Source organism: Copidosoma floridanum, unplaced genomic scaffold (genome assembly GCF_036245765.1).
Source record: "Copidosoma floridanum isolate Cflo_tuat_1 unplaced genomic scaffold, Cflo_Japanese_pri ptg000025l, whole genome shotgun sequence".
NCBI lineage: Eukaryota > Metazoa > Arthropoda > Insecta > Hymenoptera > Encyrtidae > Copidosoma > Copidosoma floridanum.
The window spans coordinates 7,761,301-7,788,987 of record NW_028321902.1 but is presented as its reverse complement, the minus strand read 5'-3'; the positions used below and the strand labels follow the sequence as shown (position 1 = coordinate 7,788,987).

The window sequence follows — 27,687 nt, the reverse complement described above, 5'->3', positions numbered from 1 at the left end:
TAGCGCAAGTAGGTACACAACTACAGCCAATTTCATTGCGTCAAAAAAAAAAAAAACACAATCTGTCGTGCACCTGCTTCTTTGGTTATTCTCTGTTGTTTTTTTTTTCCTCCCAACGCTATCGCGGGCGCAAAATCATCAGGTCCATTAGCCGTGCACTCAGGAGCTGTTTTTTTCCTTTTCCATGGTATGACGCGCTTTGGTGGAATAAAAAACGATGATGTTGCCTCTGGCCATCTGTGTCGCTCAGCCACGCTTGTTTGCCGATCCTATCGTCGGCGGGTGCTTCCCGAAAACTCATGGATTATTGACACACGCCAATTGCATGAAGGATCCAACCGGTTCGTGTTTTGTTTACCATTACTTTTTTTTTTTTTTCGTCATGTAAACAAATCGATTTCCATTCATACAAATAATACGTGAAATAGTTGTCCTTCCGGGGTTGTGGACACATTGTGGCTTTTTTCCCTCTGCGTGCAAGTAATGGCCGGAAAGTCACGAGTTTTCTTTGACTCACCCGAAACGTATCTCCAACAGTTGAAAATTCGCCGAAAATGTGGTGGAAAAGGAAAATCTTTTCTTTTTTTTTCTCTCTCTCCATTTGAAACAGAGTCAAGGTGCTTACATCTCAACATGATCCCCAAGCGAGGACGACTCGCGGTTCTCTTGGGTGTGGGTGTGTATTATGAGTTTCACGAAAATCGTCCTTGCCGAAGTGGGCGGGGGGGAAAGGCCGAGCCCTTGAGCTGGAAAAGAAAGATTTTCGTTACTCCCGAAATTGCCTTGGACCCGCGCACTACCTGTGCGCGCCTTACACGTGCGGGAACCCACGCTCGACTGCATTGGTATTCAGGCTAGGTCCGTTAATTTTTCCGAAAGTTCGTTACAGCCGGTGTACGTGGTAGCGGATACTCTCGAGACGCAGGGGGAAAAATGGGACTTTCCGCCCCACCCCCCCAAAACAGAGTTCTCTGGAACAAAAAAGAAGAATCCCCCCCTCCCCCCTCCCGCCTTGGGTGCGATATTCATGGTCGCGCGGAGCCAAAAATCGTTTGATCGCGTCTCGGGTGTGATATTTTTATTTTCCCCCGGTATCCTCCTGGAAAACGCAGCTTGGGCTATTAAGAGGCTATATATCCGCGGTGCTGCGAGAGAATTAAATTTTTTCCGTCCCCCTTAGCGCTGGGAAGAGAATCGAACGGGAAATTGGCTGATGTGGCGTGCAGACGCGCGCGATGATTGAATTTTCCCCTCGACTTGAATCGAATTTCTTTTTTTTTTTTTTTTTTTTTTTTTTTTTGATAGCGAGAGTTCGTTTTTTAAGAGCAGATTGGTTTTTCCTCGCTAAGGGCGTAGAAACGTCATGGACAAAGGAAATATACCGCCGACGTAATGGTCGATTGTTGTTGTCCGATGACGCCCAATTTCGTTCGTCCCCGTCATCGACCCATTAGCTATCACCTCTCGGCCGACAATCGTTGACGCAAAAAAAAAAAAAAAAACAAAAAAGATGTATCTTACAACCCCACGGGGTAATGGCAAAGAAATATTCAACCCCTTTCTCGAAAAAACAGCACGACAAAGCACCCTCTCTTTCAAGCCGTAACGGTGCCGGCTGACTATACCCGTGCTCGTACTACTTCGAAAGAAAGAAAGAAAAAAAAAAAAAAAAAAAGGAAGAAGGAACGTATCTTTGCGCGCACTCGTTGTTCGGCGTACTTATTCCGTAGTCGGACACAAAAAACGCGCGAGCTCGATATACGTGCAAGGAGCGGTAAAGGCGGGGGTGGTTTTCACCCGCCGTTAGGTGGCGCTGGGGTTCCTCTCCCCCTTCACAGTCCAGCCATCAGCGCTCCAGAAGCCCCAGACAGACGGGCAGTCAGCCAGAGGTGCAGAGCCACCCTCGGCCTCAGTAGCCTTCTCGGCCTCCCCCCGAGAGTAAGCTCGCGCGCTCGTGCGTGTGTCCGTGAGTGTGTGCAAGTGCGTCGCTGCACACCTTGTGGGCTATACGATGATACCAACCTCCTTATCCTGCTTCTGCTGTTGTCGACGTAGTACAGCGTTGGCCCAACAAGCTACCGTCCCTGAATTAACGAGGATACATCCCCATCGTTGGTGAGACGTGCGGTGTTTTTTTTTGTTTGTTTGTTTTTTCTCCCCAAGAACCAGTGGCCGACAAACGCAGCGATCGATCGGCTATTACGCACACACGCACCCCACCCCCTCCCACGTGCACGTACACTTGCGCTCTACCTCGTCTCTGTGTATGATACATATACCCGTGTAAGGGTAGTTGCCGACAACAACAATACGGTATCGAGGACGACTGTAAGCAGCACTCGCCACAAGGTAAAAATCATCCAAAAGTCTATTTTTAATAGTTTCTCTCTTTTTTAATTTATTTATTTGTTTTTTTTTCACTCGCAACGAGTAAACTCCTTCGTGGGGGAGGGTTTTGCAGTCGCGAGCTATTTCGAGGCAAACGCAACGATATATTCCCGGGGACGATCCGACACTACATGGATGTCCGCCAGTGTCTCGGCTGTATCTACTTTAGCGCGGACACGATAAGCACGTGCTCGTTTTGTACTGTTGCTCCGCCCCTCTTTCACCCTAGTCACCCCCAAACCAGGCCAGTAGTTTTACTTTATTGCAATGCACGACAAACACGGACATGATATTATAATAATCATGTTGATACACTTGCGTCCCATTGAATTGTTCATGTGAAAGGTATCTCTCTCTCTCTCGAGGCTGCAGTCGCGTTAATGGTAATGACAGTCGGGTGGCCTTGCTGACCGAGTGGTCGTCGCGAGAGAGAGAGAGGAAAAAGCGAGAGTCAGCTTTAGGCGCGAAAAACGAAACGAGGTGGCGGAAAGTGGGAAGGGGAGCACGTGTCCCGCGAGCGCGTGAACGTGCAGGTATATGGACGGTGTGTAGAGAGAGAGACAATGGGTAGAAGAAAGAACGAGGCCGTGGTAGCGGAGGGGAGGTGGGAGGCCTAGATCGATAATCGCAGGAAGAGGCGAAGGAGACAGGTACTGATGCTGTTACAGGCTCGCAGCCTCCGCGTGTGCGCTACACCCCGCGCCCGATACGCCTATATGTACACCCACGAGCCTCCCTGCTGGGCCAGAGCAACATGGTATATTACGTGCACAATGGACCTTTTTTCTTCCCCCCCCCTCCCCCCGACTCCTCTTACTTCTCGTCTCTTTGACGCTTACGGCTTCAACCCCCCCTGTGCATCACGGCACGTTCAGCTGCACATTGATCCAAGACGACCCGATGTATCTCCTAATTAGCCCCTATACATCGCCCTCGCTCGTGCCCCACGGCGTATGTACGTGTATTTTTTTCCCTCCGTGCAACCCCACCATCGTCTCATCAGCTCGTAGCCACATCCTCTCACGAGCCGTTTGAAGGTTCGTCGCTGGCAATAATCGAGGATGGAGATGTGACGAATAATGTGTAACGGCGCGGGCGGACGGCCGGGGCAAGAAGAGCCGACTATGAATGCTAACGAGAACAGAGTTCGGGGCGGGGAGTGGGATACTTGGTATGGATGGGCATGCAAATGAGAGCGCGGGGATGGCTAGTTTTCATGTACTTGTATAATATACTTATACAGTTGATGGATGGTTCGTTGTAATTTCAAAGTTATGTGTGTCTCGATACATACGTATATGTATATTTATGCACTGTGCGTTAAGATTTTATTGGCTTTTTTATAGGTGAAGTTTGTTTTTTTTTTTTTTTTTTTTTTCTGACAAAAATAAGGTTTTCCTTGTCAGAATGAAAAAAAACAAATGTGTATCTTGACTCGTGGACCAATGTGTTGCTTTTCCTTTCCCATCGGGAAATGAATGAACATCAAGACCCAAGGATTTCGGCTAAACAAAGTTCACAATCTACGAAAAATGATGTACGGATGGTATTTTTCAAGATAAGGGGGAGGGGGAAAGAAAAAAGAAATTTCACTCCAAGGCTTGATAAAAACGAGACCGTATTTCTTGCGATCCAACCCCGATGCGCAACACGTTCAACTGGATCCTCCACATCGTGTACACGATCATCATAAATACACTTGCCCATATACGATATGTACACGGATCGAATATACATATACATGCACATACATCATATATAAACTTGGACGGATGAATTCAATACCTACGCAGTCAATCAGCCAAGTTGTTGTTGCTGTCTCTCTCTCTCTACAAGCTATGTATGAGTTTCGCACTCGTACTCTTTTGGTCCATACGTCCTAGTTTCTCGTCACGCGCGCCCTTGCCCGTCTATGATACATTGCTACGTAGTTATAGGCGTTTTTTTCTCTCCCCCCCCCCTTGCATGCAAAAGAACAGGAGGCACGCGCGTACGTCTACTCGGGTAAATCTCCACCCACGGGATTCACACGGCAAGTCACGAGGGAAAATAATCACCTCGATCGAATAAACGCGTGTACAATATCAAACGGGACGAAAAAAAGTCCCACCCCCCCCCCTCCTTTTCTACTTCGTACATGTATATATACGCAAAGCGCGAGCCGGAGAGGATCTCGTTAGCGGCTCACCGATATATAATATATCCACTGTATAAGATGAGGAGGGGGGAAGAAAATGAGGAAGAATAATGATGATAAAAAAAAGTGTAAGCTGTTGAAGCGCGCCGTGCGATGCACGTGACCCAAATCGCAATGTGAGATGGTAAAACCCCCCGGTCGAGCAAACCAGGCTCCCCTTGATGAATTATAAGTTCCTCCCTCCGCGCTTTGTCCCTGTTTTATTAAATTTGAAAATCATCCGAGTTTCCCCCGGGCCATACATTTACATCCCTGCCAAGCGGAGAAAGGGAGCGTGCCCCACGGCACGAACGTCACTAATTAAGAAGGGAAAAATCTTGGCTCGCTCTGGTATACACGCCGCTGGATCCCATCACTTGGAAGGCTTATCGGTCAAAGGGAGCCTTCCTCCCACGGCACCCGTGTCTATACGTATACGCAATGCGCCCTGCTGGCGTTGGGCCAAAAAACGCGGGCGCCCGAGCGACGGCTAATCTATATACATATAAGACACCTTCCCTCTGTCCCCGTGTACTCTATACGTATCGTCGCGTGTCTCTCGTGTCATTGCCCCGTGCCGGGGGCATGTATGGGCTGAAAAATTAAATTAGAGCTCGAATCGAATTTTCATGCGCGCACACGTGTATTCATCAATGCGGGTGTACGTGGTATATTATACACACAGCCCGCCTGAGCGATGCAAAAATATATATGTACATCGAGAGCGCGCGTGCTTCCCTCCGAGCGTCAACAAGGCACGTATAGTCGATCCGAGTGCTTCTTCTTGTCTCCCTTTTTTTTTGCCCCTCCCCCGTCACTTGTTCAAACCCATCGTTATTTTTTTCGCAAAGCGCCTTTGAAATTTCAATCAGTCGTTCAACCGTATTTACCGAGGACTTTTTTTTTTGTTTTTTCAATCAAAGGTGATATCCATTTACGAGACCGGGAGGAGGAGGAGGAGAGGAAAAAACCCCTAACGCAAACAATGCCTCAAGCACCGTGAGAGTCGACGATGGGCTGGGCACTCGGAGGCTTCGGCGTCATCGTCCTCCTCGTACTGGCTGCCGTAGCCGCCTTTGTCTACTACAGAAGGTGAATATATTATACACACATGTATTATAATATACTCGAAAATAAATGAAATTTCATGGATTGTCCCCTCGGGGTGAACAGGTACTCGGTGGGTTGGCAATGCGGGCCCCGGGACGTGTGGATCGTTTGCGAGGAGTGGCGGCGCAAGCTCGCCTGGCTGTGGGCGCCGCGCGAGGAGAAGGTACCTATATGTTATACCGTTTTGATTATTACTTTTTTTTTCTCGCGTATTAATCCCATTCCGTTCGATCAGGTCGGTCTGGTGAAGGCCCAGCACCCGACGGCTCAAGCCGTGCCCGGCCTGTACCGGCAGTCCAGCGAAAACTCGGCCCAGTCCATGATGCACAGCGACAGCGATCTACGCTTGGACGCCCAGGGCGCGTTCACGAGGTCAGTATAGCCCGTGCTTTTTTTTTTTTTTTTTTTTTTCCTCCTCCGCAGTCTATTATCGAACACACTCTTTTAATCCCGTGTACGCGATGGGTTGAACGCAGCTGTAAATGACTTTCGTCACGCGATTCGAGCAAAAGAGTTGACAAAGAAAAAAAAAAAAAAAAAAAAAGAGTTTCCCGCTCGAGCTTGTGATTGGGGACAACCCGCAAAGCTTGGCATTGTACACTGTATGCGCAATCAGTTTTTCGAGGAGATAAACCAGAAACTTTTGTTCAGTCGAAGCTCGTGGTAATCTATATTTGAATTTCATGAATTATGCACCCAATGACTTACAAGACTTGGGTACAAGTATTTTTATGGAGGGAAAACTTTTTTTCTCCCCCCCGATTAGGATGCATTTTATTTGCTATACATTTACATTTTTTTACGATAAATTTCATCTATGAGTATTTCATGTCAAGTAAAAAATTTGACTGTTATTTTCCTTCAAATTGTCTCTTTTTTTTTTTGTCAAGTACAGCGTTAGAAAAATAGTGTGGAATGATGCAATTACAATTTTGGAAGAAACAAAAATGTATGCATAAAAGATGATTTTCACGAGATGAATAAAGCTTTGTCGTCACGAGTAAGCGATAAAAATAAAGACTGATTCGTTAGGTGGATGTACCAATACTCGCTCACTTGAGCAGACAAAATGTCCCCCAATAGCTGGTCACTTTTTTCTTTCATAGGCCTTTGTTGTATTTTCAATTGGGTTTACATTAAAAAAATCAGCCAAATGATGGACTATTGGGGCATGACCAAGTACCGAGACATGGACCTTATAAAAGAAAAAATTAATGAAAAAACGCAGGTTCGAGGCGGTGGACCGGGACTTGCACCCTCCAATCAGCAACGCCGTCCAAGCACCCGGCATGATGGACTCGACTACGATACCCGAGCAACAGCAGAGCATACCACCGCAGCCCCTGCGCCCGGCGCCCCAGCAGCCACGCGCTACCCCTCGACCGCGACCGTCGCCTCTGCGCGCCCCAAATACCATCGACCACCTCAGGCTACGCGAGTGCGACTCGTCCCCCCTGACTCCCCCGCCACCGGCCCTACCCACGGCCCTCGGCAGACTCGGCCGAAGCGCCCCCACCGTCTCGGCCTTCCACTTCCAGCAGCCGGACTCGCCCTCCCCACCCCCGCTCCCACCACCTCCCAACTTCTCCTCGAGGGCCGACTTTGTCGCCGAGGGCCTCAGAAGGAGCGCCCCCATCGTCTTCCAGGCCCCGGCCAATCACCTCGACTCGTACGTACCCTCACACACCAATAACTTACTTTGCCCCATTATCCATTATACACGTAAATTAAATGATCCAACAGATTGGGCCAAGACCCGTTCGAGGAGGCCCAGAGGCAGTTGCATAGGTACGGCTCGGCCCTGAGCGAGCCCCTCTTCGACTCGGCCAAGTCGCCCCGCGCCGACATCATCGGTAGCATCGACCTTCCGGACAACGGGGACGCCAGCCCACCCCCGCGCTATGCCAACTATGATCTGCTGAGCAGCCAGCCAGATTTTGGGCACCGGGGCAGCCGCAACAACCTCCAGGACCTCGAGCGCATAACCCGTTACATTCAGAGTCTGCCCGACGTGCCCCCCGGGCCCGCGGATGGGGACTTGTTCGAGCACCCGGGGCCGACCACGGATGACGAAGGGGACGACGACGAGCCGGCGAGTCCCGCAGCCGCCCCACCACCTCCCGCCCCGCCTGACCCCCACCCCGGCGAGGAGCAGCAGGTCGTCTCGCACGAGCCCACCACCGGGGAGAAGATCTTCAAGGCTCTGAGGGCGGTCACCTCGCAGAGCTACATCGACGCCAGCGAGTTTTACAAGTATGGATCACAGCATCCCCTTTGTCTTTGTTGCGCTGTAGAGAACAATGGGGCTTATACGTGTATGTAAGGGTCGGAGGGGTAAAGTGGGTCGGCGAACTTTGTCCTTTTTCCCTCAATTTTTTTTTTTTTCCTCTTTACGAGCTCCCGAGACTCCGATGGGAGAAAACCGAGTTTTTTTTGCTCCGTTTCAAAGTTTTGATGACTTTCGAGTCACTTTTTTTTTTTCTTTTTCTTCGTGGTAGGGGCGAGACGACAAATATAAACTTTGGTTTGAAAAACAGCTCGATCCTGACGTCGGCCCAGCAGAGGCAGGGCTTCGGCTCGTCGGCGGACAAGCTCGGGGATTCCCAGCGGAGCGCGAGCGACGCGCGGCTCTTTTCCGCTTACGCCCCGAGCGAGGTGGCCCGCAAGGCGTGCGACCTGTTCAGTCCCGAGTTGAACCAAGAGGCTCAGCGGACGGCTCAACAGGTATAGGCCACGTCACTACCTATCGATTTTCTTTTCCTTTGTTTTTTTTTTTTTTTCTTATGCTTAACGTACACGCCCGTGTAGGTTTACAACAGCCTGCAGGACCCGCCCGCCTCGCCCCTGCTCCTCAAGGACGTGGACCAGCAGTCGTACTCCTACTTGTCGACGGACCCGAGTTTCACGCGCACCTCCGAGGACATATTCAACAGGTGGGGCCGCGCACTGTGATTTACTCCAGTACGATCATGCTATCCTTGTTTCCCCCTAAAAATCCTCGAGTTCTTATACGTGGCTGCTACGTTGGTATACACTGAAAGAAAAAAAAAACATAATAATAATAATACAAATATTAGAGAAATTCCAGCAAAAAATACGCAATCTGCACGATAAATTCGATACAAGTTGTACAAGTTGGTAATAAAGGAATAAATTGATCCTTTTGAGGTTTACTGTTCCACCATGGTAATTTTTACTGTCACAACCATAATTTTAACTGATTAAACAATAACCTTTACCGTTAAAACAATAATAATTTTTTCCTTTATCGTAATTTTTACTGGAATTTCTCGACAGTTATTATTATTTTCTGTTTTTTTTCCTCAGTGTAAAGAGGATAGTCCTGCCGACGATCTAGGACGAAGCGTTCATAGCTCACCCTTTTTTTTGTAACGGTCAACCAAGAGTATATACCTTGTGCTAATGTTGTACTGGACCCACTGAGCAACCCAATTTTTTGAATCAAAGAAAATTGCTTTACCCTCGTTCCGTTAAATATTTTCTATTAATTAAAAATATTCAGGTCTATAAAAAAACAATATATATATACATATTTTTTTTTAATTACAAATTTTCTTATTTCATTGTGTCATTGAAATGTTATTTTTGGATCGACTAAATGTTTTTTTAATCAAAAGAAAGAATATTCAACGGAATGAAGGTAAGAAAATTTTCATTGATCCAAAGAACTGGGTAGCTCAGTGGGGTGTACGAGAGTACTTAATTTTAGTTGATTGTAAAATGGAAAAAAAAAAAGGAAAGAAAGATATTAACGACGTGTTGAACAGTTTGGAGCACAGGCGCAACAAGAGCGTCCAGGAGCGATTGAACGGGTTCCAGGAGCTGCTCGAGCTGCAGGAGAGCCCAGAGTCGGCTCGCCAGCGCAACAGCCTCGAGCTGCTGAGCGCCTTGGAGGAGATGCAGCTGCGGCGCAGGCTGTCGCAGTTGTTCGACGAGTGCCGGGAGGAGTTGCAACACGACGAGCACCTATTATCCTCCGTGTCGTGCAACGGGGCACTATCGAGGCGGGGCTCCTTGGGCCCGGAGCCCGAGCCCCCACCCCCTGCCCATCATGCCCTCAGTTTGTTCGATGACTTTGCCTCGTTGCAGAGGGCCATCAGCTGCGAGAGCGTCAACTCGGACACCAGCGTCGTCCTCAATGACTTGGAGGCCGGCACCGAGGAGGCGCCCGTCGTCGGCCTCATCTGCGTGGCCCTCGAGCTCGACAGGTGGGAAGCAACTTTTTCACTTTTTCTTTTTTCCTACTTCCATCAGGGCTGACTCGTACTTATCAACAACAACCTCTTTTTTCAACTCATATCGCTTGTGCGGGGGTTTCATTCGTATAGCCAATCATTTTAAATCAATAGTAGGTCTTACATTTTATTGCGATGTGGTATTCTTCGATAAGTTCAATATTTATTATCAATACTTCGGTGTGTACACCCACAAATTTTTTTTTCTTTCCCGTGTAAGGATTAACGCGACGAGAAAAAAAAAAAAAACAACTTTATTACGATTAAAAATCTCGACAATCAGATTGTTACTCTACACTGTCTGGATTACTGAGCTACGGCAATAAATTGTACGTGGATGGTGTACGTGTCCTCTGCCCACGTCAGACCCTTCGACGTAGGTGATTTCCCGCGTGGGAGTAATCATTATACGTTTTTATGATATTTTATTTTTACAAAACCCATCAAACACTTTTCTCACGCATATCAAGATTTTTGGTTTATCTTGCATATAAATGTCGAGTATTGTTTTACCGAAAATGAGTATCATAAAAAGTTTCTTCCAATTTATTCCCCACAACGCCGTAGATTTAGCATAATCATAACAATAATCCATTGACCCAATGGCCCTAGCCCCACAAATTCTCCGAAAAGCTTTCGAGATAGCTCTACTCCTCCCGTGGGTGCGATCTGTTTCACCACCCCTCCGCATTCGATCTTTTATACATCGAACCTCTAACTTTTACGTTTGGCAAAAAAAGCTGTCCTCCAGCTCTGATTCAATGCTGTTTTTATTTCTGTTTTCCATATCAATATTCCTCATTTTATTGGCAGGCCTTGATTATTTAACTTGAGTAAAGTATAAAATACTCTCACGAATTTTTGTAGCCCCAAACACTTTCTTTAAATTAACTTTTTAATTTTCGCGAGCAAAAATAAAAAAAAAAAAATTATATCAACCAAAGCATCCAACATTAAGTAGAAGATTGCTCTTGCAAGAAATATCTCTAGGGAATCATTTATCGTGATTTTAAATTTTTTGTAAAACCAACTCAACACCCAAAAAACCCTTCGAATGACGATATAAAAAGTGTAAAAAAAAAAAAAAACCTTTGTCCCGTTCGCTCGAAAGTTTCTCCAAGTGGTCGAGCCACCTGGGCGAGACGGATCTCATAGTGAGCGTGCTCGAGGCGAGGGACCTGATAGTCTCCGACGGTCGGCCGGCCCAGAACACCTTCGCGAGGGTCTGCCTGCTTCCCGACCGGCAGACCCACGCCAAAACGCGGCTGTACAAGGGCACCAACTCGCCCAGTTACCAGGAGAAATTTTATTTTCCCCTGGACGGGGGCACCGTGGGCCGGACCCTCCTGGTCGAGGTGAGCCCAACCCACCCCTGCCTTATACACTTTGCTTCTATACAATTAACACACTTATTTTTCCCCCTCGAGGTGTTCTCCTACGCGATGCCGGACGGGGAGAGCTGCATAAGCAGCGGCGGCGAGTCGAGTTTGCTGGGCGAGGCCAGCCTGAGACTCGGGCCGGCTCTACGACCCGCGACCACGTGGCTGCCTCTCGTTAGTCCACTGCAGCCGGCGCCCCTGCTGGGTGAGCTGCTCTTCTCGCTGAGCTACCTGCCCACGGCCGAGAGACTGACTCTCGTCATCGTCAAGGCTAGGAACCTCAAGGGCGCCAACGAGACGCCCGGGGACTTTTTCGTCAAGGTATGTCGTCGATTTTTTTTTTGTTTTTTTTTTAATTAACAATAATCGTCCATTACCATTTCAAAGAAATAAAAAATGGTCAGAGTATTTTTTGAAAAAGTACACTCAACTATCCTTGTTTTTGACCTTTTTTTTACGAATATTTTGGTTGTCATCGGATTCGGGCATACGGATACTTTTTTCATTTCTTTGTAATAAAAACAACTATTGAATCAACAAAATTTGTTCCAAAAGAAAAAAATTGTCCTTGTTTTTGACGATTGTTTTCGTTGCGAAAGGTCTACCTGCTGCAGCAGGGGAAGAAACTAAACAAAAAGCGGACGACGATCAAGCGGGGCGAGAAGAGCCCGATCTTCAACGAGGCGATCATCTTCAGCGTACCGTCGCACGCGCTGCAGGTAAACTTGCCCAACATAAGTAATAATAATTGGTGCACAGCACCCGTAACTTTTATATTTATTGTGCAATAAATCGTAGAACGTCCAGCTGAGGTTGACGGTGGCGGAGGTGAGCGGCGACCTCAGCGCGAGCACCAAGGCCTACTCGGTGGGCCACGTGATCGTCGGAGCCACGACGAACGGCCGATCGCTCGCTCACTGGCGGCAGATGCTCACTATGCTGCGCCGGCCCGTGCCAATGTGGCATCCGCTCCGCAAGTGAGCCGAGACGATACAGCGCAAAAAATAATAAAAATACTTACTTCTAGTCCACTCGAATCACCCAGTCATTTTTCCTCGCGATATTTGCTCTTTGAATTTTCAACTCTTTTTTTTTTTTTTTTCCCCATTGGAAAAAATTGTCAGCAGAGGAGGTTTTTTCTTCTTCTTCTTCTTCTTCTTTACTGACAGTTTCGTGATTCGCCTGGACTAGTCGAGCGCGTTCATTTGTTGTTTCTGCCGAGATAAGAAAAAAAAAAAGAAAAAAAAAAGATGCCCACGCGATCCACGTTGTTGATGTTGTTGTTGATATTGACTTCACTCGAGCTGGGCCTACTATGTTATACATATTGTCTCGAGATGCTGAGGTGAGAATTTTGGAAATTAATGATCGCATGGAATTTTTGGACGCGTGAAAATGGGTCGGGTGACTGGTTGGTTATTTTTTATGGCGTGAAATGCAAACAAAGTAGAGGTCGAAAATTTCGGAAAATAGCTCCCTTTTCCGCGGAAAATTTTTTGAAATGCATTCGTGCCACTAAAGCACTTTGAGCTTAAAATGAAAGAAAAAATGGCAAAGTTCTTTGCATTTATTTGCACAAACAAAACGACTCTCCAGACAAACTACACTTGGATGGATTTAAAAAAATGTTTTCTCACATTTTATACTCTCTCTCTCTCTCTCTCTCGTCACGCATACATATAACGTTAAAATGCGACACTAACTTGCCAAGTAATAAAGTTTCACGCTAACGAGTTTACGAAAAGCTGCTATACATATATCATATTGTATAAATGAAAAAAATAAAATAAAAATATTTTTCCTCCATCGTAGAGATATAAAAATAGGCATGTATTTTAACAAACAAACGCAAAAACAAGAGGCTATAATATACCAAAGTAATCGCAATTTTGATACTTGGTTGCGAAGAATGACAATATTGAGATGCTAATTATTATTGTTTTTATTGCAATCGTTCACTACTACGCAGGCTGCTATGAGATATTACTTCCGATCACTACATGATTGTTACTATTGTTGTACCAAGTATAGCTTATCACGCGTGGGAGCAAACAATTGATGAAATCGTTAGGGTATATATGAAGGAAAGATACAGAGAGGAGAAATCGTGTTGGATGTGTACATACGTAACTTTAAAATGTATAAAAAAAAAAAAAATAAAAAAAATCGTTTGGGCCAGTCAGTGGGACCGGTTTAAGCGTATGTATTTGGTATATCCACGGATATAAAGTTTTGGCCGCCAGCCTTTTTCGCCCCAAACGAGGCACGTGAAGATGCGTCGGACGGGTTTTTTCATTCAGGGAATTGGGCCGATGTTGTCCAAACTGCCTACAAGCAAGTTCAGGGAGCCTTTCGGGATATATTGTACACGTGTACGCGCATAACATACAAGTACAATATATCGGAAAACAAAAGAAAAAATGATAAAGTATTACAAAGAAAATAAATTGCATGCTTTCTTTTGAGGGCAAACTTGTTATCGAACAGATTTATATTTTCGATTGTATTTTAAGTACAGAGTTGAAAAACAGGAGAAAAAAAAAATAAAACAAAATAACGTCGTAGAGGTTTCTTGTTAAATGCAGGTATATATGAATAAACTAAGGAAGCAAAATTAACGAGTAACATAAATGGTAGTTGATAAACGCATTAGCTTTTTGAGATTCCGCGAGAACGGCAATGTCAATGGTGATGATTTGCGGAAGAAACTTTTTCTTTTTTGCAAGAGACAATTCGAGGAATCGGGCGGTTAATTTTCATTTGCTTTGTCGTAAGTGTTGTTAGATAGCGTTGAAATAAAAAGACCTAATTCATGACTAGTAAAAAATCATCTTCATAACAAATTAAATGATATTCGAGGTTTTCGTATGTCGAATAAGGTATTTACTTTTAATTACTTGTATATGAAAAAAAAAAAAAAAAAAAAGTGAATTTTCAAGACTTATTATGATAATGATACAATTTTTTGAACCATACGATTAAGCTGAAACTGTTGAAAATATAAAATAATGCACGTCATTAAAAGTGTCTACTGCGTAAAGCATGAGTTTTCGTCTCGTTAATTTTTATCGATTCGTTACGTTTACGTGAGAGTCCGCGAATTTGATGGATTTAAAAAAAGTTTTTTCAACACGCAGATTGATTTGAAAAAAAAAAAAAAAAAAGAAAAAAAAGAAAAAAAAAAAATTCTCCGTTAATTTTGATAAAACACATAGACACGAGAATTTTCATACATTGAATCGTCAAAACAAGCGATCGAGGAATATGCTTATTACGAATCCTGTTCCTGTTCCCTTCGTATGGCCTTGAAAAAAACTTACTATACATATATAACTTTTATACCTTTCGCACTTGAACTATGTATTAACGATACTCAACAACTCATACTAAATATTTACAAATACACACGGAAAAATTCACACGTTTACTCGCGCACATTTATTCCAGGATACTTGAAGGGGAGGTACGCGATGATGATGTAATGTGCGTAGTGTCGAATCAAAAATAAAACATGTTACAAAAAACTATGACAAAAAGGTCAACAGAAAATTTTTCAAATAACAACAGTCGTGACCATCAAAATCTACACTCTTACAGTAAAAAAAAAATATAATCATGAGAACATTTTTTAATTCGAGCATCGCATCTCGTCGTCCCTTACCTATACCGTTGAAAAACACTCTTTTCCCCCGTTTAAAAAAAACTAAGAGATAAGAGCACTAATGCGTTATGATGTAAAAATAATGCAAAAATAAAGTATAGCAAAAAATCATTGGTAAACTACAGGTACCTGCGTATTTTTACCACAAGCGCGGCGTTAGGAAAAAAAAAAAATCATTTGTGCCCAGAGGAAATGAGCCAAAAATTGTATCCGGTTGTTCGATCAAAACAAAGATGAAAAAAATCTTTAACACCGCGTACGAACATAGGCTGCAGCTTTTAATTATAATTTATCACGCTTACTGTTTAAATTCGGTAGAAATTTTTTTTTTTTTTTTTTTTTTTTTTTTTTTTTTTCATTGTTATGATAAAAAATAAAAAAAAGGAGAGATGCGAAAAATGCGATATCCTGTATCAGACGAGAGAATGGTATATTATAAACATGATGAGAACACGACAATAATAGTGCCGACCGTTTTTAGTTGAATTAGCCAATATCGCAAACGCTGAATAATGAAAAACTATAACCAATTTTATTGACTCTTCGAATACATAATATTATAGCACAAGATACATATACATGTATATTGAAACAAAAACAAAAAAAAGAAAATTAAATGATATATTGTATAAAAGAAAATAGTATTATACGTATTGTGAAAAATGATGAAGAAAATCACACGCAACAAAGTGTACTTTTGCGCCTATAATTTGTGGCTGTATATTATATTATATTGAAGGCGTTTTTGTTACCGTAGCGCTTTGTCCCGCGTATAATTCATTAGCTGAGAATTGAAACTTGTATTTGTCCCAAGTGTGGCGTGAAAAAAAGAAAAAAAAGAAAAAAAAAAAAAAATAAGCAAACGATACGCACGTATTTGTAAAAGAGGAGAAAGACACTGAGAAAATTGACAAAAAAGTTATTCGATATTTTTGTTACGCCTGTCTGTGATACTACTGAGGGCACAGTACATTATCCTGTGTAATACTTAAGATTTTATCCTCCTCCCATGTGAACCCCCACACGATAACGTTATACACGATACTTATACAATGTATAAAATAACAAATACAACAAAAAAGAGAAAAAAAATTACCAATTGTATGTTGTATATTAATAATGTGTAAGAGGATAACATTTTTTCATTGAAACATACAAGGAACACTCACACACGACACAAACTCGAATACCCCCTCGATCCGAACGTGCTCTTCCTTGTCATTAAGATATACCTATACGATACGTGTATGTATAATAAGTACCGCGTATAGTTATTATAATATATATATATATCAGAGTTTAAGTTGCGTTGCGTAAGTTTTTTTGTCATCGACATCGCGACGAGCAAAAGAAAAAAAATGAAACGAAATAAAAAATGATTTAGAAAATCCCAACTGGAGTATTTCTAAAAATCACTACAACATACTATTAGGCTCTGGAGAATTTTCAAACCTGTAAGACTGCGTTATAATAACCCAACGAGCGATTCACCGTAAGACGAGCTGGAGATTAAATTTTTGTTTCACGCTGCATTGTACGATGAGCGATGGCCTTTTTTTTCAGGCAACCTCGCCGTCGTGGAAATTTTTTTCCTTGTATAAATGCAACACTGGAACTAATTTACGTATATGTGCATTATTAAATGATATTATTATAAAACGTCGTTGTTAAATTCATCGTTACACGATTATATTTACAAAACAAGAAAAAAAAAAAAAAACAACTCGTTTGATGACATGAGGAATATACATACATGCATACATGTGTGTGTACATGAAAATATATATATTTAATTTACAAAAAAAAAAAAAAAATTCAAAAGTATGGCATTTTTCGTTGTTATTAAACACCGATGATTTACATCCCAGATAATTTATTTAAATGCAAAATCACATAATATAATATCTACGTCAAGTTCGATAAATAATACTAACGATACATGTTAACCAAAGTCTGGGAAACACAATAAACATAACAAGTGTTTTTTTGAGTTAACGATCAATTTAATTTTAATTACAATCATCTATTCTTGTTTTCTTTCTATTTTCATTCATCATCACCGTGTCACGCTTCGGCGATCAATCACTACATTAGTCAACGTAATAAAATATATTTATATATTATGTATTACATATAATTAATAATAATAGTTATACTCTTGTCGGTCGTTACGGAAAAAAAAAAAAAAAAAAAAAAATTACTCTGCAGGAGCCTGTACGAGAATGATGGTCGACAAAGCTCAAACGACGCGTCGTAGATAAAATATTTCTTTTCGTCCGTGGGAAAAAAAAAAAAAAAAAAAAGTACTTTCATGAGTTTTTAAGGCACATTCGGAGAACGCCGCGGAATGTATGCTACATGATGTATGGACGGATGTACCGTTGTCTCCGGTGATATATAATATAATATGTTTATGTACAAGCTCGGAGACGCGAGAGGCAATGTCCTACTGCCGACCAGGGGATGACAACCGGCGCGAGGGCTGGTAAGGATTCTGCAGCAGCTTCGGCGAGCTCTCGATTACCCTCAGGAGGAGGCTGTCTATGTACTCCTCCATGTCGTGCAGCCGCTTCTTCTTGTCCGCAACGTCGAGCTGTAGCTGCATCACCAACTCTATGAGATCCTGAAACCGTGACGCGCCGGTGAGAGAAAGCCCGAGGAGGAACGACCGAAGCGGAAAACAACGATCCGGCCACTTTCACCGTATAAGCTACTCACCTCGCGTGACTTGCCCTGGAACTGCTCGGCGATCTCCCGCGGTAGCCTACCACCACCGCTCCTCCCTCCACCGCCATCGACAACCCTCGCTGACTCCTCGCCCCCGATGATTATCCTCTCCGCGGAGGACTTTTGCTTGGCCTTGTGCTCGACCACCTTGTACTTGTCCTTGTCCTTGTCCTTACGGAACAGGTGTCCCTTGCGCCCCGGGCCCGGCGACTCGCTGATCTCACCCTTCAGCCTCGATACCGGCGAACCACCGCGCTCCGACCCGACCTCCACCGGTGCCGCTGTAGTTGTCGTCTCCTCCCTCGGGGGCTCCTCCACCACGATTTTCGGGCTCCCCCGTTTGTTCTCCCACCTCTTGAGCATACCACCCGACAGCTTTTGGCCCCACTCGTCCTCCACGGCTTTCTGTGGGATGACCTGCTGCTTGCTCTCCTGCTTGCTCGACAGATTCAGCGAGCTGACGCTCAGACCGAACCGCGGTGGTTTCGAGGGAGGCGTGCTACCGGTGTTTTGCGTCGTTGTCGTCCCACTGTTGGCAGCGGTGGTGTTCTCCCGTGGATTGGAGTTGTTGGTCTGGTTGTCGCTCGTTTTCCAGTTGCTGTTGGCCGTGGCTGCCGACCGGGACGAGTTGAGGGACGAGGTCGAGCTCTTGTGCGAGAGATCGTCAAACTGCAAGCGATGGGAAAAAAGAAAAATAAAATGAAGTGCACAAGTCTATATAGGGAGTGGTGGTGGTGGGGATGGGTGTTATAAGTTACCGTAAACTCGTCCTCGTCGCTAATGACCCCGGGGTCGGCGTCCCCGTGCTCCTGGCCGGCCGTCCTGGGCCTGATGTCGCCTACCCTGAACTCCTCCTCGTCGTAGATGTCGTCGAGCTTGCCCTTGCTGCGGCTCTTGCCCCTGACCCGGCTGCCGATCGATTTGGCGAGTTTCTTCAGTCCCTTGCGCTTTTCCCCGCTGCCGACGCTCAACAGGCTACCCCCGAGCATCGACTGGGCCGCCGTTGACAGCTGGCCCAACGAGCTCTTGTGCTTCTCCTTTTTCGTGAGATCGGTAAGGCTGCCGGCTCGCACGACGAAACCGATTCGCACCTCCAGCTGTCCCCGCTCCTTTGTGTTCTCCTTGCCGGGCTTGCTCGTCAGCTCGTACCTATTAATTATTATACATGTGTGTGAGTGCGTACAGGAATGACAATACGGAGTTGGAGGTGCATTTTGGGTATATAGGCGTACAACTCACCATCGGTTCTTGGGCATCTCGTAGATGTCGAAGCTGGACAGGGGTATGCGCACGGTGCCGAGGAACTCGTCGACCCCGAGGAAGTTGCGGTGGAGGGCCGTGAGCACGATCTCGGCGGTGTTGCCCTGCTCGGGTATCGGGAGCTCGCACTCCTCGTGCCACTCGACATTCTCCTCGGCCTTCTCCTTCACCGAGGTCTGGTACTTGGCCTTTCCCAGGGCGATCGTCACGAAACAGTCGTTTGTGTCTACGTGTATTCAAGATTTTTTTTTTTCTTGTTTCAATTTTTTCAATTTTTTCAATTTTTTTGGTTTTCGTCAGTCGCTCGATTTAATTAAGCAAAGTGCCAAAAGTAAGCTCAATTCGTTTGTGTCTACGTGTATTGTAGGCGATTGGTCACTTAATTAATCAAACAAAGTGTCATAAGTAGACTGAATTTATTTGTTTCTTTGTGTATTGAAGGTTTTTTTTATTTTTAATTATATTTTGTTGTTAGTCACTCGATTAATGAAACAAAGTGTCAAAAGTAAGTTAAATTCGCGCGTATAGGTATAGTCCGTTAAGAATTTAAAATGGAATTTTCTCGCTCGTGTTTGACGTGCGGTGGGAGGCAAGGGGGTCGTTAATCTAATGAAGCGACGATTTAGGCGTACAATTGCCTCGATATTTCACGCTCGAAGGTGCATTGTATATCACGGCCTAATTAGATGCCGGAGTTGTTGTTTTGTTCCATCAACTCGTTACGGAGAAAAAGTAGTTTCGGGATAACTCATGGCGTATAACAATATTCTACTCGTTAACGAGCAGCTTGGAAAAACAACGGTACACCGAAACACAAACTCGAATACATTTCATTTCGTAGATGATACAAGTATAATATGGCTCGGCTCAACGTGGAAAAGTTCACAGCTGCAGGGTAGAGTCAACAACACGGTTATCTGCAGGTGTCTGCGTCCCCGATGACAAATATTTATCGCTTGGTATAAAAACGCACCGCCGAGCGTCTATACGCCTGTATACATCAAGTCGTGTGTACCATCGCACGATTAGCGAAAGCTGCAGCCACACTCGTGCGCGTAAATGCTCTCGGTTTCCCCGCGCCAAGAGCATCTTAATCAACCTTCCAGCGTTTTCCAATAAAACCCATCATCTCGGCGTTACACTCGGCGAGGTTTTTACTTTCCAGCCCACTCCGAGTATCAGGCCAACCGCGCGATTATTCGCACGCGCGCGCAATTCCGGTCCATGGAAAACTTTTCTTTTTTTCACCCGGCAAGCGTGACTCGATTTTTTCATGGCGCGATAAGGTGCACGAGTATATTTTTATTATTAAATACGTTTTTTGTGCGTCCCCGTATCACCTCGGCCGCGTGTGTCATACGCGCCTGTGTACCGATAACGCGTGCCTTTGTGATTACCCACACGCTCGAATTGTCCGTTACAACGTCTCTACCCACCCAAGAGTTATCACTGCGATTGGAGTAAAATTGAAAAACATAACTACTTTCTTTTTTTTATTATGAAGTACAAATGTACGAGTGGGCCGATCGCTGGCGCGTGTTGGCGATATACCTTATTTTAATTTGAGCGCATCTTAATGACAAAATGAAGCACGTATAAAGTACAATATACTTACTCTTTTTTCCCTTGGTAATGAGACCTTTGGCGCGTTGAACTGCACATATACGCAGAATAAAGACAATGAGACGTTTCACTCATATATAATAATACAAAGAGAGAGAGAGAGACTGACTCTGTGCGTGTATGTATGTAAATAAATATATGTATGTACCTATGCAAGAGAGGCCTCTGGCTCCCCGAGAGTGAGATCACTGCGGATTACGGTACCTTATGCCTCTTTCTTTCACTGCTCTCTCTCTCTCGCTCGGCGAGTGAAAGACAGTTAACTCTCTCGCTTGTGTATATACTTATGCACGTAAAGATCTTTGACATGAATATTATTATTTTCGTTGAAAAATACCCGTGCTATTTATAGGCTTGCTTGTGTACGCGTTACTCCAAACGTAACATAAATTTTCATGAGCGACGCGACGATTTGTCAATGGATAACGAAATTAAAGGTCAGCTGATCAAACGATCATCACAACGCACGATGGACAGTTACTACATACGGAATGTCAATTGTCAACGCGGAAGAGAGAGAGAGAGAGAGAGTGCGCTAAACAACATACACATGTATAAATACATTTATATACGTATACACATTGCGGAGTCCGTCTCTCGAATGTATATATATGTACATGTCACGCCAACTCACCGACCACCTGGACGTGCGTTGGACTCCACATGCTGGCCGATGGCTTCGACACTACGTACTATACCACTCCTCCTCCGCCCCCGTTGTGGCACACGCGACTCACCACCCCCCGTAGCGGCTGCACGTACCACCGAAAATGTTGGATTTTAACCCCATTCGAATGAGGAAGAACAAAAGAAAAGAAAAAAGTCAAATACGCGAGCACAACCACCGAATCGCGCCTCCCCAGGGTGTATATTCCAATGAAAGTGTAAAATTCGTACAAGTATAAGGGTATACAGTTACCCCCCTGTATTTATTTATTGGTGCGCGATATGGAATTGTAACTCGTGCAACGAGCACTCCGATGTTTCGTCGGAGCAAAATAAGTGTGCTGACGGCTGCTGCACTAGCTCTACACTGGTAAAACAGCCAAACGAGCGAGAGAGAGAGAGACCGCGGCGGCGCGCACCTTCGGACGCGCATCTCTCGGGGGAGCTATTATATAGGTGTCCGTTCACCAGGTACGTAGGTGAGGCTAGCTGGTGCCCGAGCCTTTTACCGCCTCGTGACGATTCGAGGACCGTTCCAGGGCAAAGCGCGGATCGGTTTTTCGCAATCGGCGAAAGCTACGATGATGATCCGCGTAGGCGCGACTCTTTTAATGTGACGCTTCATTAAAAAAAAACCCCGCACAGTGTGTACACGGATGTCGCCGTACTTTTGTGCCGATTCATCATCGCCGAGTGTTTTTTTTTTTTTGTTTTTTTTTTTTTGTTTGCGACAGGGGTAATGTGTGCGCATTATATATCGGCGCGCGTAAAGTGTCAATATTTTAATTGACAGAGTGTTCCGCACGGCGGGGGACGATTTTGTTAAAAACCCGAAGCGTCAACCTTGGGAATCATCGTTACATGCCCCGTTTGTTGTTGCGAAAAAAACAAAAAAAAAAAAAGAAATTTGTACCCATATGTACATGCGTTATTTTTAAAAATAGAACGACTGTTCTGTACAACTTTTTTCCGCCTGAGTTATTGGTATATTTGTATCAGTACATCCAGATAACATAACATAAATAATACCTGATTGACACTACGTGTTGTATCTCTGTAAGCCCGCGTGTGATTATTGCGACATGATCGAGTGTCCATTTGAATTTCAAATGACCCTGTGTTGCGTGATACGCGATTTATAACAACATTTTTTTCTCTTCAATACAAGTATCGCGAATTCCTTGATATTTTGATGTACTTAACAATTATACATATATTACCTATACGCTCGAGACAAACCGTCATCATGTTGTATTATCTCCAATCGATTTCTCGAAAAACAATTTCCAAAGCGTTGATTCTCGGAAAAGAGCCGCCCATCCGTCATTTCTAAATCCATAATATGCGCGTAGGTGAACTACGCAGGTATATTTAGCGGCGATTACAATTCAATCTCGAGAGTATAGGTATACTCATATATGTATAAAACGCAATTTTTATCATCATCATTTTTTTTATTCAATCGCTTCAATCATCGTCGCCGTCACTAAACACAGCTCCCAGCAACCTATACCGTAATAATTGTATATGCAGCGACTACCGATTTTTTCAAACTTTTAAAACAAATCCTACTCGTAACTAATGGTATCGCGCGTTATCAAATCGTATCGCTAAGTGGACGATGAGTTTGGCGCCAGTATGGATATAAATATACATGGGTCTTGGAAACCTATTGAGGGAACGACCGGGTTTTGCTCTTTCTCACCATAGGTATACGTATTTATCTCCTCCTTTTGGCTTGTAAGTGGGTATACCTCTCTTTTGCTCGCTCCTTTGCATTCACGACACGGTGCGTATATATATACATACATACGGTACAGATGATACACAGCGTCTGCAATGCGTTATATTATATACGATGATGCACGCAAGTCGGTGCAACGCGAGAGAAGCTTGCCTTCGTCGTCGTCGGTGTTTTATCCACACGCGTTATTGTGAAAGTGTGTCGGGGCCTCTCTTTTTATACATACACCGGAGTGATGACTAAGGAATGACGTGTATCTCTCTCTCTCTCTCTCTCTCGGGTACACTGTACAGAATTACATTATATGTAGGTAAGGCTGAGAAGCAGTCGCAGGAGAGGCACGTGATCGCCCCTGGAATTCCAAGGAAAAGCCAGCAGCGACGCCCGCGGAGATCGGCAGAAGAAATCGGTTGCCGATCATCTCTTATACATTCATGGAAATATTACATTATCGGCGAGTCGGATTTTGATAAGCCAATCGAGCGTATACAATACAGAACACACCCCGAGAGCGCAAGTGACGGACGGTACACGCATATCAGAAAAAGAGATGAGATACATCGTATAGCCGCGGTATATACAACTTATATACACGAAAAAGAGTAGGGAGAGCAGGTATGTATAGCATGGAAGATCGGCAGGTAAATATGGGAGCGCAGGTGCAGGGGGAGAAAAAGGAGAGAGAGAGAGTCGCACGTGTGCACGGTAAGCCACAGGTACAAGATTATATATATTGTACGGTCTCTCCAGCGGCGGCGGCAGCGAGTTATAAGTATCAGTAGTGGACTGGCTCAGGTAGCTCCACGTACATACGGTGCTGCGCGCGAGACAACTCACCTGATTTTTTTTTAAATTTTTTGTTTTTTCCCTCCCGATCGGACGCTCGCCGTGTATGTGGGTCGGGAAAAATCGAAAGTCGCTCGGGAGAAAAAGGAAAGATCGGCCTTAGTCCAACCCAAGAGGGCAAGATAAGAGGCGAGCGGGAAAAAATAAAAGCAAGTGCCGTTTAGATAGTAAGGAGAGAAGCGGACGGGAGAGGATGGAGTCGGTAAGCCCGCGCGCGAGGCTCTGCCACATAACAAAGTGGGAGCACTTTGACGGCTACGGTTTCAATTTGCACGCGGAAAAGGGCAAGATCGGCCAGTTTATCGGCAAAGTCGACGAGGGCTCGCCGAGCGAGGCGGCCGGCCTACGCCAGGGCGACCGCATAATCGAGGTCAACGAGATCAACATAGCCAACGAGACGCACAAGCAGGTCGTCGAGCGCATCAAGGCCTTCCCCACGGAGACTAAGCTCCTGGTGGTCGACCGGGCCGCGGACGACTACTTCAAGGCCAACAACGTACCGATCAAGGGCACCATGCCCGGGATCAAGTACCTCAAGACCCCGGAATCGAGTTTCACCCAGGATGACGAGGACGAGATCGACAACGACAGTAGAAACGGCAGCCACGCAGCTGCTGGAAACGCCAACAAGACCACCAGCAACGGCAGCCAGGTACATACATACGTATACATCTCTCTCTCTCTCTCTCGCGGCCTTGACGCCTCCCACCCCCCACGGTCGGCCATTGGGCTCCATATGCTGATGCAGGCTGGATATATCATCTCTAACATTCATATATATACATACCTCAGCCGGATCGTCTTCATCATCATCGCGTACGATTATTGTTCTCGCCTCATTTTCGTAGAGCATCCAAAGGCTCCTCCCCCTTTTTTTTTTTATGGATTTTCCCTTTCGGGCTGGTGTTTTCTCGTTGCTACCGCCGCCTCTTTATCTTATCGTCTCTCCGCGCAAACTTTGATACACCCGCTCTCATGTGACCCGTTGTCTCTGGACTCTTTTCGTTCCCCCTCGTTCTCGTTGGCCAAGCATACATTTATATAGCTGTGTACTCCGGCTCCTCCTCGGCTGATTGCATACATGTATTGTGTACGCGGGAGATGGAGCGCGAGAAAGCCAATTCAAGTGTTAAGTATCGAGCCGAGATTTGGTGGCGGCTGTACTCGTGCACTCGGTCGATAAGGCCGTGATTTTTTAATCTCCCCTCTCTAGTCTTCGAACAACAGGTATTATCCGATGCGTATACCGGGGGGGAAAGAGAGTCTTCTTCTTCTTCTTGGGGTTGTTGCGACGATTTCTCGGGGAAATTCCAGCCGATCATGCGGGAATCAACGGGTGTAATCAACCGGGGCTCCGACGCGTAGCGAAATACCTTTCCTTCTTTTCCGTCTTTCGCAAACGGAATTTCATCGAGTCGCGGCTACGTATACGACCAATCGCAATCGTATACGCACGCGAAATCGGCAACGCGGAAACCCAAGCTCGATCCTTTTATGTTTCTTTTTTTTTTTTTTTTTCCATGCCCGCACTGGTTGCGTAATTTTTTTTTTTCATTCATCGGTTCTCCGTGTGCGCGCGAACACACGCTTGTCGGATCATTACCTATACCGATCTTGTGTAACGAGAGCACAAACAACACGGGTACATGTACATACATCCCACGGAGCCCGAGTTTCCGCGACGACGGAAATACCCCTGCTGTATACTCATGCGTGTAATGGTAATGTACAAGGGAACGGAGTAGCTGGTACGAAAAATATCACATGTGTATACGTTAACGATACGCGTCCGGTCACGAGGCTCTTGCGTTGCGGTGTACGCATCGACAGCTAACGAGTGCACAACTCCCATATGCATCTCGTAGGTATACACCTGTGTTGTACGGATCAATGGGGACGACGTAGCTCGGGTCACGGTGCACACGCGTTACCGATTCCGATAAGGCCTTATCGGGTATACACATCTCGATACGCAGCGGCAACCCGTACAGCGAGCTGCATGTGAATTTTTCTTCTTTTCCCGTGCCGCGCGAGGCCTACTTCTCATTTCCATCTATTAAACCTCCTCCTCTTCTTGTTATTATTGGCGAAAAAAAAAAAAAAAAAAAAAAAAAAAACAAATGTACAAACGCGAATGCTAAACTGTAGCGGCATCGCAATCGAGTTCGCGTAACCTTGCGATAGCTACGTTGTATTGTTTTTTTTTTTCCAACTTATTTTAAAGAGCCAAACAGAATGTCGAACGTGCCGTTGCGCAATTTGGCGTTACATAATTTTTTTTTTCCCCCCCGGCTCGCGGAGCCCGCGCAACGTGCAAAACAATCGGAGGAAAAAAAGAAGGGCGAATAATAACGATTTGGGTTTCAGGGGACGACGAGCGACACGCACTCGATCGGCTCGTCGGTGGACGGTGGCAAGGAGAACGGGAGCGCGAACAACGGCACTTTGGCCAGCAACGGGAGCAACTCAATGACGACCCAACTCGAGGACGAGGACAACCTGAGCAACAAATCCTCGGCGAGCGGGGGCAGCAAGGACGTGATACAGCCGGCGGGTAGCGGGGACGGGCCTCTCAACCTGCAGATGAGCGCCAAGGAGCTCAGGGCCAAACTCGCGGCGCGCAAAAAGTACGACCCCAAGAAAACGCCCATGGGCTTCAAGGACAAGTTCGACATCGTACAGAAGCTTTAGGCTGCGCCTGATAGGTTGCCGTCGTGTCGTATAACCCTTTCTTGCTCTCCGTCCAAAGACAATTATCATGTCATCGGCGCTTTGCGAGCCGTTGGGCGATAACGATTTTTTCCAACGACAAATCACACGCACGAGATAGGCACGATACAGGTAATGGAAAAAAAAAAAAAAAAAGGTATTTAGTAGCCCGATAAGCGACGGGGCGAGATAAGAGGTGCCATGGGCGCACGAGCACGCGCGCGCAGACGCGCTCAATTAGCGGAGTACCTATACACATAATATGTACGCGTGCGTATGCTGTAACGTTACGCAAACGCCCGTCGTCTCGTATAGATACATCATATACACCTAATGTGGACACGCGACGGCAACGTACGCACTATGCGTCTCTTCTGATATATATATATATATATATATATATATATATATATATGACATTACTGAGAAGTTTCGAGGTTTGTATTCCCCTACTCCACCGCGGTACAGATAGCGATCGTGCGAGATTGTAAAAAAAAAAAAAAAAGCTATCTTTTCTTGCACGAACGCGTTGTGGGTCGTCTTTGTAAATAATAAGTAAATGCGCGAGGGGAGGAACGAAAAGTCGCCGCCGCGCTTCCTTCGCGTGACAAGAGATTGTGCACGCGGCGCGAAATTTTTACGATCGTCGCCCCAAGTATATAATATACATGTTTCGCCTTTCTTCATCGAGGCTCAGCCAAAACTATACTTACACACGCATATTATATTACATACATTAATGTGTCACGTAGCTCTTGTTAAGGACCATTGTACTTGTTACTCTTATTGTTACTGTATTATTGTTGTTATTATTATTATTATTATTATTATTATTATTATTATCATTATTATTATTATTATTATGTATCTTGTCTGTAAATATTTAAAAACTAAAAGAAAAGAAAAGAAAAAAAAAAAATCATAACAAGAAAATCCTGTAAAACGCAGAGCATGCATTTCGTCGAGATTTTGGTGCAAAATATTGCGTTTATTATTGTTAAATACCGTTTAGCTTAGGATAAATGAAACGAAAGGTGTATCCACGGGAACACTGAGAATTCCAATCCCCTGATTAATTTCAAAGTTAAAAAAAAAAAAAAAAAAAAAAAAAAGAAAGAAAGAAAAAAAAAATTATTACGTTA

The 27,687-nt window shown here is 44.9% G+C and overlaps 3 protein-coding genes across 3 annotated transcripts; 2 read left to right on the top strand and 1 right to left on the bottom strand.

Annotated features, from left to right (window-relative positions):
- The first annotated feature begins 5,496 nt into the window (after positions 1–5,496).
- On the top strand, positions 5,497–12,702 carry LOC106637445 (uncharacterized). Its single transcript, XM_089595148.1, has 12 exons — positions 5,497–5,656; positions 5,738–5,837; positions 5,910–6,046; positions 6,903–7,343; positions 7,418–7,927; positions 8,212–8,398; positions 8,483–8,607; positions 9,463–9,903; positions 11,042–11,285; positions 11,358–11,630; positions 11,909–12,028; positions 12,108–12,702. Exons 1-12 carry the CDS (start codon positions 5,577–5,579, stop codon positions 12,288–12,290), a joined length of 2,841 nt encoding a protein of 946 aa, XP_089451274.1. The 5' UTR covers positions 5,497–5,576; the 3' UTR covers positions 12,291–12,702.
- A 4,453-nt stretch (positions 12,703–17,155) lies between these two features.
- Rip11 (Rab11 interacting protein) lies at positions 17,156–21,601 on the bottom strand. The gene is made up of 6 exons (XM_014350238.2): positions 21,215–21,601; positions 20,573–20,611; positions 18,937–19,183; positions 18,456–18,846; positions 17,689–18,366; positions 17,156–17,593 (listed from the first exon to the last, which is right to left on the bottom strand). Exons 1-6 carry the CDS (start codon positions 21,243–21,245, stop codon positions 17,417–17,419), a joined length of 1,563 nt encoding a protein of 520 aa, XP_014205724.2. The 5' UTR covers positions 21,246–21,601; the 3' UTR covers positions 17,156–17,416.
- Positions 21,602–23,690: 2,089 nt separating this feature from the next.
- On the top strand, positions 23,691–27,414 carry LOC106637426 (putative PDZ domain-containing protein PDZK1P1). The gene is made up of 2 exons (XM_014350203.2): positions 23,691–24,488; positions 26,204–27,414. Exons 1-2 carry the CDS (start codon positions 24,030–24,032, stop codon positions 26,525–26,527), a joined length of 783 nt encoding a protein of 260 aa, XP_014205689.1. The 5' UTR covers positions 23,691–24,029; the 3' UTR covers positions 26,528–27,414.
- Positions 27,415–27,687: the final 273 nt, after the last annotated feature.